Below are 10,035 nucleotides of genomic sequence, written 5' to 3'. Positions count from 1 at the left end.
CCTTCGGTACAGACAAACACACATCCTGTTACTTTATTATAAGGATTTAATTATCTAAAAAAAAAGAATGCATAGTTGAACAAGATAAGTTTATTGACATAACATCTACATAAAGTTTTACAATAAATACAGGTACTAGAGTAGTGTTTTTAATGCATAATTATCATAATATTTAAGTGGTTTATCACGAGATGACAATTTTAATTAACAGTGCCAGTCAAAACATTTCTAAGCAACTTTTTTTTATAAAGCAAAGCAAGATAAACTGCAAATTAAACAAGATTATCATGTAAATTGCTACCTATATTTAAAAAAAAAATTACTGTCCTTTCGTGTAAAGACATACATTGGTGGAAGAAATGAGAACTAAATGCCTTAATTTCACAAAGGCATAAAATCCACCCCATTAATTTGTGCTTGCTAAACCACTATTACAAATTTAATAACATAATTTCCAAATTGGCTTCGCTGGATTAGAACCGGTTCAGCCATACTGAAAAATCACATAATGGTATCGTATTAGACAATTTTCCACGGGACTAACAAAACTGATTTTAATCTTATAATTTTTAATTTTAATATCCGCGGAAAACTGACTATAATACGATGCAAAAAATAACTATTCTTACAATACTGACACGTTACAAAATTTAGGCAATCCCATAGATTTTAATTTGTTTCCATTGTGGAAGGTATTGACGGAACTTCCTCATTAAACATAAATTCATCTTGGTATTCTTTCAAAAACTCGCATGATCTCTGTTCATCCAAAAATAAGCTGTACACCCGTTTGACGTCCTCAATCGATATTTCCGTGCCCTGCCGCCGTTTGCCGACAAGGCTGGCCAATGTGATTAGCTGTATGGCGTAGCGCAGCGACGTCTCGCTGGCAACCTTGGTAAGCACGGTCAGCGCGTCCTCGCTGATCTCGCAGTCCTCCTCCTCACAGCGGATTTTGAGGATCTGTTTGAGCTCCTTCTGGTCGTAACTGGAGGTGGGTATGATGATGGTTCTGTCCAGCAGGTCCAGTGGGATGCCGTGCGGGGAGGTGTAGTTGGTTCCGCGGATTTTGGTTATACCCCTGAAAAAGTAAGCTAGAATAAGTTGAATAGATAGAGATTACCCTTTTCATATGATACTTCCGTTTCTTTCCCCAGGGCAACCAATGAATTTATTATTACTTTACCCCATCCTATCCCCTCCTTCTGGATGAACGACATGACCAATAAGTGATGCTTATGTTAATAACCTAAATTGACAATTTTCATCTATCTTAATATCCACGTATATTCTACATCAATTGGATCAACTAACAGTTTAAACTATCAGGGAAGCTTTATATTACTATGAAATCCTTTTATACAAAGTTTTAATTTTTTTTTTGTTTGAAGCTTAAGATCTCAATAATTACAGAACTTATTAGAATCTCTATTTTAAGCAAGCTTTAGATAGGTCCTGTAATGTTTTTTGTTTTAAGATGGTTTTAAACGATTTTTCTTGCCCCTCTCCGCCTCTTCGAATACAGAGCACTAAGATGCTAGAAGCGCAGTCGCCAGTAGTAATATAAATTACCTGTTAGTTGCCATGACAACTACAGGAGCCATATCATCCTCCAGGGCTCTGTTCATAAAGCTGAAGCACTCAATGTCCAACATATGAACCTCGTCCAGGAACAACACTCCGGGCGCAATCTCCGCCTTGCCCTCCTCCCTCCACTCTGACACCTTGGCGTTGATCTGGTCCCGGACCTCGGGCTTGATCTCCCCGGTGTCGCCGGAGAACAGGGCGAGGAAGCCCTGGGTCCGCGAGTTGATGACGTCGATCTCGTGCAGGGTGACTGTGTGCACTACCTCGCGTCGCTTCTGCAGCTCGCCCTCGGGACATTGCACAAATCTGGTGTTTGCTCCTTAAAATTAAAATGATCATGTATTTCAAAATGTTAAGATAATTTATTCAAAGGTTAACAAAAAGTAACATGGCCTGAGTTGATTGATTGATTGGCCATAGAAGGGTTTGGACCTCAGTAGTCATGGCTGAGACAATTATATAGCCACTAGGGCATTCAAAGCTCCACGTATACGCTCACATTATGACTTGACCCGCCAGCTCACAAGAGCTACTTATCAATACCTCAGCCTCGACGCGCCGAGTAAGGCAGGTGTCACAAATTAAGTCACCGTAATGAATGATGACCTCTGAAGAGGAGCTTGAGATAAGGGTAGTAATGATATTAAGTATTATCCAAACTAACTCAATAATCCCCTTCTTAAAACAACGGGAGAAGTTTTGCGATTAATATTGCGAATTAGAAATTCGAGTAAACACATGGAGAATTAAACTCGAGCTCTCACAAGTGTAGCTCAGTGTGCTACCACTGAACCACGTCGCCACTTAAATTTCAAATTACCCTTATGTGTTACTATAAATCTAAAGAATAAGTTAACATTAATTTACCTGTAGCGTCATAATCTCTAGCTCTTGTGAAACTTCTACCCAGCTTGGTGATCTTCCCCGTAGCCTTATCAATGGTCACCACATCCCCGGCCTGCACCTTCTCCTTCACAACACACTCAATCATCTTGGTGCCAAGGTCATAGATGGTCTCCATCTCGGTGGTCTTCAGGGTCAACTTGCCCACCTTGGCGCCGCTGCCGGAGGCTGGCCGGTCAATCTGTACCTCTACAACCTCACCCTCGATAATCTCAGTCTCTTCTCGTATACGTACTCCAATACTTTTCCTAAATAAAAAATACTCATTAAATTATAGAAAAATAGTTCTTTGTTACCGCATAGTTCTCATGGGTCCAAGTAAAGTCAGGGGTGTATATTCTGCACAAGATTTATTTTTTTCCCCTGCTACAAAATTTTTTTTTTCCCCCTAGTTTTTTCTCATCCCGAAAATGGAAAAATATTTAAAGAACTCAATATTTTATTTATTTTATCCCTCCTACCACACATTTTTTTTTTGTTTTTTTCACCAAGGAGGAAGGGGGGGGGGAAATGGAAAAAATGTTTTCAGTTTTCAACTTTTCTTAATTTTTACATTTTTTTTCCCCTCCAACCACTTATTTTTTATTTCCCCCCCCCCCCCACCCCTCTGAGCAGGGGATCCCATGTAGAATATACACCCCTGTGTAAAGTTTAAAACTATTTGGGATGATTCTATCACCCCCCCCCCTTACCGAGAAATAAGCCCTATAAAAAAATAACCAGCCAATTTCTTTTTCTCTTTATCATTTTAAAACTGAGCCGCTAATTAATGAAAATAGCATATAGTAAGCGTAAAGGAATTTTGATAATTGAAAAGCTGCGTTAGCCCTTTCAAATCTTAAAATTACCATTCTGATGAGACAACAGAACACTATGTAAGAAAATACAGAGCGACCACCACCTTTTTGATATTACTATTGAAAATAACGTACTACAAAAAAATTATAATGAACACAATAACGTACATTTTTTGAAAAAATATCGTACAAAAACGTACCGTAAAACACATATACATCTATAATACCAGGGTTTCGGATCCGCATTGATTTTATGCGGATCCGGATCCTACTGGATCCGGATCTTTGACAATAAAAATAAAATCACCAAATTTTTCAAAAAAATTTTATTCTTTAATTCGAAGTCAAAAATACTTTTAATTTTCAAGTCTGAACCTAAACCTTAAAGATTGGCTCTCATCAAGAGAATGTCTGAGATTTTATATAAATTTAGGTAGATTTTTCCATTTTTTCCGCATTTTTTTGCGGATCCGGATCCTTGGACTCAAAAATATGCGGATCCTTGCGGATCCGGATCCAGATCCGAAACCCTGTATAATACAAAGTAGTACGATGTCTGTCTGAAGCTTAAGATCTCAGTAACCACTGAACCGTTTGGGCTCTACTCTTCAGGGAATATACCTACTGGTCCTGGGATGGTTTTAAGTTATTTTCTTGGGGGGTGGGACACCCCCAACTCCCACGCCCCCCCCCCCCCAAATGAATATTACCCCCCTAAAAAATTTCTTTTTAAAACTGAAATCAAAAAAGAAAAGTTGAGTTAGACTTCCCAACCTCCACCCCCTTAATTTTTTTTTACTTTTTCTTTATTATTCTAAATAACACCTCTTGATTAAACCTCTTGGGGCAAAGCCCCTAGAGGCTAGGGGCGAAGCCGCTAGTATATCTATAATACAAACGATATAGAACGCTAGTATTTATAGATAGTATACATTATATCAACTTTTAGATTCAAATTAAGGAAAAGTCCCACCTCCAAGAAAAATAGCTTAAAACCATCACAGGACCAGTAGGTATAATCCCTGAAGAGTAGAGCCTAATCGGTTCAGCGGTTACTGAGATCTTAAGCTTCAGACGGACACACATCAAGCTACTTTGTATTATAGATAAAAAAATCTTCTTATTTATCTAGTCCGGAGCCGTATTTTAACGAAAATTACGGCTCCGGCTCCAGCAAAATATGGCGGCTCCACGGCTCCCGGCTCCGAAACGCTGCTACTTGGTATTATAGAAAGTAGTATCTCATTCTATACGTACAAGAAAACATAAATATCAACTAAAAATTATCTTGCTAATTGATGAACAAATATCATACTCTTTTAAAGTTTAACTTCGCATATGTCCTGATAAGGTTTGTAATTGGTTTAGAGGATTTTTTTTTAAATTTACTGAAATGCTTGATAGTTTTTTTATTTTAAGGAAGCTTCACTATGACGTCATATATCCCAGGATAAATTGGTAAAATGGCGCGCGAAGCGCGGAGAATTTTTTTTTTAAGTTTTCATGAAATACAAATTAAATACATTAATGATTACTAATACTAATCATACATTACGGTGATGAGAATTCGAGTTCAAACCCATGCATGTTGCAATCACAACATGTTGTCTCGAATTCTCTAATGTGTATTCACGCAACCTCCCCCAGTTGCGTTGGAAGGGAGATTGTTAGGTAGTTTGGATGCCTAATAATCAAGTGTATAATACCATCACTTCCCTTAATCCCAGGCTCCTCTGAGGAGAGTGTCATTCATTACGCACACTTTTCCTCAACAGTTTAGCGGATTTAAAACCAACACGCAACAAGCGGTCAATGGATCCTATAAATAGACATATTTGCTGAATCAAAACTGGTTTTACCTAAATTGTATCTGTTCCTTCTTCAGGATTATAGAATTTCAAAGATTTTAACCAAAAGTGTGCGATGATTTGACTTTAAAATAGCATTTAATCTTAATGTTCATGGTTATTAATATAAGTTTGTCATATTTGTTGAGGTTTTAAAACAATATTTCTATAGACAATTCAACACTGCATATTTAGGATTTATAACAATGGTTATTTTATGCATTATGAGTGATATAAAAAGTCATATCAAAAGTACTTTTTAATTATTAATTCTAATTGTTTAGATCCTTTGCCGTTTATTACACAAAAGTAAATATTTTTGTTCTAAACCATTTTGAATTTTATATGGATAAAATAATTGATATAATGAACAAGGATGACAACATCCATAAAAGCGAAGCAATGAAACGGTAGGACAAACGGACATAAACACTTGTATAGTGTCAGAACTCAATACTCAGAATATAAAAGTACAAGAGTCAAAGCAAAATTGTAAGTAAATTTGTTAAAAAAATCAGCTTGATACAGGATAATGTTTATGGACATACTTACATTTTTAGGACTTGATTATAGAGTTGCATCGCTTATAATATTGTACTTTGTTGTCCCAGGAATCTATATACCAAAAATCAGATCAAACGGAGAATTAGATCACATAAAAATTTGTTGTTAAAAAAGTTGTTAAGTTATCAACATGTTTTAAATGAACGTACGGACATTCTGGTAATGATTATAGTGTTGCTACGCTTTATAATTGTACCAAACTACTACAGGAATGACCTTGCAAAGTTTGAAATCGATAGGCACAATCGCTATTTTTTATATTGAGCTAGTATATCTTAATTAAACACCAAATTATTGTCTTGTGTATTTAAGATTATTTAGCAATTGAAAACAATTATTATCTAATTTTGTATCTTATTTAAGACATGGCAAAACCTTTTTCAAAATGTGATCATAATCTAAATAGGTTAAAGATTTTGGTCCTTGTTGATCTATAATTATATTTTTTTTAAACAAGACTCTTTCAAGATAAAGAATAAAGGATAGAAGCATATTCATACAACAAGTATCTTTAATAATGCAGGATTTTACGTTAACAAACTAATAAAGGTTAGTCTTTAGGTTAGATTAGAAAACCTTTACATCTCATTTCTGCTGCTTGATTTTAATTTCTTTTAAAATCAAGCAGCAGAAATGAGATGTAAAGGTTTTCTATATTTATTGTTCGTCTGTCTGTCCATAAAGGATAGATCTTATCGTTAATTTAGGCATTTTATAATTGTCCTATTGATTTTATACTTGGCATGGTTGGTTATTTCTGTAGTAATAGTAAGGTATGATTTAGAAAGCATAGCAATTCTACAATCGTTGTCTATTTACAAAAAGTTGATTTGAAACATTTTTGATATTCCTACTACAAAAAGGTAGAATGTTATAAACAAAGCATATCAAAAATGTAGGAATGTCCTTAAACAGTATCCTATATTTTGCAACAAATTTACTTACATTTTTTTAGACTTATACATATACATATATGTATATTTGCTTATTCAGTTATGACACTCTTCAATTGTTAATGTTTTTTTGTCCTACCCTTATAGTTTCACTTTTATGGAAATTGTCATCCTTGTTATTTAATGTATAATCAACTATTAAGTTGTTAACTAATTTGACTAGGTATACTTATTAATAACAGTCCTTTGATATAATCAATTAAAGGCCTAATGTCTTCAACAATCTATTGTTTATGTGGTTGATAACTTAATACTATCGTGTCTTTTTTACATACAAAATTCGAGTGTCAATGCTAATTGTTTCTATATAAACAAGGATGACAACATCTATAAAAGCGAAGCTATGAAACCGTAGGACAAACTGACATTATCATTGTGCAGTTTTAGAAGTGAATAATCAGAATATAAAGTTATAAAAGTCGGAACAAATGTGTAAGTAAATTTGTTTAATTGTTTGTAATTAAAAAAACTGTTTAAATACAGGATAATGTTAAAGGACATAATTACATTTTAGGACTTGATTATAAAGATGCTTTGCTTTAAACATTGAACTTTGTTGTCCTAGGAATCAGTATTTTAAAAATCAGATCAATTAGATCCTTTTTACACATAAAAATTTGTTGTTAAAAAAAGTTAAAATCAACATATTAAAAATGGGCGTATGGACATTCTGGTAATGATAATATAATTGATACGCTTTCTAAACCGTATCTAATTAGTACAGGAATAACCTTGCAAAGTTTGAAATCGATAGGAAAATTCTAACATGTCCAAGTTAATGAAAAAGGTAATTGTTCCACCTAAAAAGCTAACTGTTACTGACGGACGGACAGACTAACTGACCCCAATTGTAGAAAAGCTTCAATTTAAAAAAAAGTATATGTTGTAAATCAATTGTGCCAGTATTTTTAGTTAAATGATATGTTTATTTTTTATTACTGTTTTTACGTTTAAAATTTCAAGGTAATTTGAAGAAAAACAAGCATTAATTAAAGTCAGAAGTTACCCCGTCGACAATTTTATAAGTTATAATTAATCTACAAAAAAAGGTTTTTAAAAAACAACTACTGCTTTCATGTGTTAAGGGTAATATACAGCATATATATTTTACATCAAAGGCCATTTTAAAGTCAAATCATCACACATTTTTTGTTAAAATCTTTGAAATTCTATAATCGCGAAGAAGGAACAGATACAATTTAGGTAAAACCAGTTTTGATTCAGCAAATGTGTCTATTTATAGGATCTATTGGCCGCTAGTTGCGTGTCGGTTTTAAATCCGCTAAACTGTTGAGGAAAAGCGTGTACGGTGACTTAATCTGGGACACCTGCCATACTCAAAACCGGCGAGGGTGAGGTAATAACGAGGAGCTCTCATGAGACAGCGTGTCAAGTCATACTTTAACGTGGAGCTTAAGCTGGCCCTGGAGGCTATACAAAAGTGTCTCAACATACTTCAGGAGTCTTAGGTCCAAACCCTAAGAAACTATGGCTAATCAAACAATACATTACAGAAAAACGTACAATAACGTATGCTGAAATGTTCATATTGTACACAAAAATCAATAACGAACAAAAACGTACCAAAAAACCTAAAAGTGGTGTTCAATAAGAACATATTAAACATAACGTACATAGTGGTCACCCTGAAAATACCTATTCATTGTTTAAGAATTAACTTGCAACATACGTCTAACAATCATTAGAATGGGAGACATACAATGCAGATATTTAGTTAAAAAGCCTTTTAAAGCCAAGAAGGGAGTTAGAAAATTATACTGGCATCCTAAATTTCATAACCGCGTTATCTTATTATTGGCTCAAAAAAAGTCTAAGAATTTCTTTTAATAGTTAATCAACAGAAAAGGGTAAAATTGATAATTTAGGATTTATTATGTACATGAATATATCTTCCATTGTATTATCCCTTAATTAATATATGTCGCAGCAATAATTTTGTTAATAGTTCAGGGGTGTATATTCTGCAAATTTGACCCGGCTGAAACTCTTTGGCGAAAAAAACTAAAAATATTAATAAAATAAAGAGTTTTGAAAATATTTTTCCATTTTATCCCCTTCCTTGCTGGAAAAACTAGGAAGGAGAAAAAATGAAAAATTTTGCAGCAGGGGACAAAATTAATCTTGCGTAGAATATACACCCCTGTAATATTAACCGTTCTACTTTTATGTACTACAATTTTACCCATTATTAGATATGAAGTACAAGTTGCTTCACCCCTAGCATCTAGTAAGGAGGGACGCGAAAGTCCAGGAATATATCCTAAAAACTCCACTTAGATAATTATAAAGCTTTCTTGAAAAGTTCGACCAATTGGGACCAATACATTGCAAGATCTTAAGCTTCGAAAAAAAAAAAACTTAATAGGATGAGATTTTTTGTCCGCAAATATAGGAATATAATTACCAAGACTATCTACTAATCATGAAGGGATGGAATTATAAGAAATGATTTATTCAATTGGATCTTACACCAAATTATCATTAACTCTAATAAAGTGAAACATGTAGCTGTCATAAATGACGATCCTCCCATCGCTCCACTCTCCTACTGAAAATAAAGACATGACCAATAAACGAAGTCATGTTAGTAACTTTACTTTATCACACTATACACGTATATCAAACATTAATTATTTTAAGTTTACCTGAATGCTTGAGTCAACGCCTCCGTCTTGCTCATCTCCAGCGAATAGATCTCGCTGGCGGCCATAGCGGTGAAGGGCGTGTCGGTTCCCAGAGCCTGGGCCATGCCCATGGCGATGGCAGTCTTGCCGGTACCCGGTGTGCCGGCAATCAGGACCGCCCGACCAGCAATCTTGCCCTCCTTCACCATTTCAACGACAACGCCAGCTGCCCGTCTAGCGGCTACTTGACCAACCATGCCCTTAACAGGTTTCATATTAGATTTATAGAACAAAATGCGGCTACACCCCTAGAGGTAAGGGAGAGGGAAGTCGCACCCACTTAAAAAAAAAAGGTTTCGGCACCCATGTAGGAGAAGTCTAGTGAGTCAGAGTGGAACCACAGAGACACTGTGTTGCACCTATTAAACTTTTACTGGAATCCCTTCATGCTAAGTTTTATACCATTCCCAAATTCTAGTATCAGAGCTCGATCAGTCACGGACAGACGGACAAAAGGCGACAGTTATCTTCGCTTCTATAGTTGATACAAAAAAAAGTACTAAATTTGAAATTGCATACCTGAGAGATCGGTCTGGGGTCCAGGGTATCGTCCAATCCAAGTCCTCTGATGTGACTATGCGCCCCGATCCTCTCAATCCTTGTTATCTCCCTCACCTCAGCAACCTTCGCGACAGCTGAAGCCGCCATTTTTTTTTTATCTAATTCAACCCACTTTCAA

At 35.2% G+C, this 10,035-nt stretch overlaps 1 protein-coding gene across 4 annotated transcripts; it reads right to left on the bottom strand.

Moving 5' to 3' along the window:
• Window positions 1–75: 75 nt before the first annotated feature.
• On the bottom strand, window positions 76–10,009 carry rept (RuvB-like helicase 2 rept). Of its 4 annotated transcripts, none has more exons than XR_013879075.1 (6): window positions 9,876–10,009; window positions 9,318–9,556; window positions 2,455–2,738; window positions 1,573–1,906; window positions 606–1,081; window positions 76–493 (listed from the first exon to the last, which is right to left on the bottom strand). XR_013879075.1 is itself a non-coding variant. In XM_080158967.1 (5 exons), the coding sequence occupies exons 1-5, from the start codon at window positions 10,002–10,004 to the stop codon at window positions 670–672; spliced, it is 1,398 nt and encodes a 465-aa protein (XP_080015093.1). In that variant the 5' UTR covers window positions 10,005–10,009; the 3' UTR covers window positions 294–669. The 4 variants fall into 4 exon arrangements, 1 of the variants encoding a protein (XP_080015093.1); XR_013879076.1 differs by having other exon boundaries at window positions 76–236; XR_013879077.1 differs by having other exon boundaries at window positions 76–228.
• Between the last annotated feature and the right edge of the window lie 26 nt (window positions 10,010–10,035).

Source organism: Acartia tonsa, chromosome 4 (assembly GCF_053477335.1).
Source record: "Acartia tonsa isolate MP-2025a chromosome 4, ASM5347733v1, whole genome shotgun sequence".
NCBI lineage: Eukaryota > Metazoa > Arthropoda > Copepoda > Calanoida > Acartiidae > Acartia > Acartia tonsa.
This window is presented reverse-complemented; position numbering and strand designations above follow the sequence as displayed.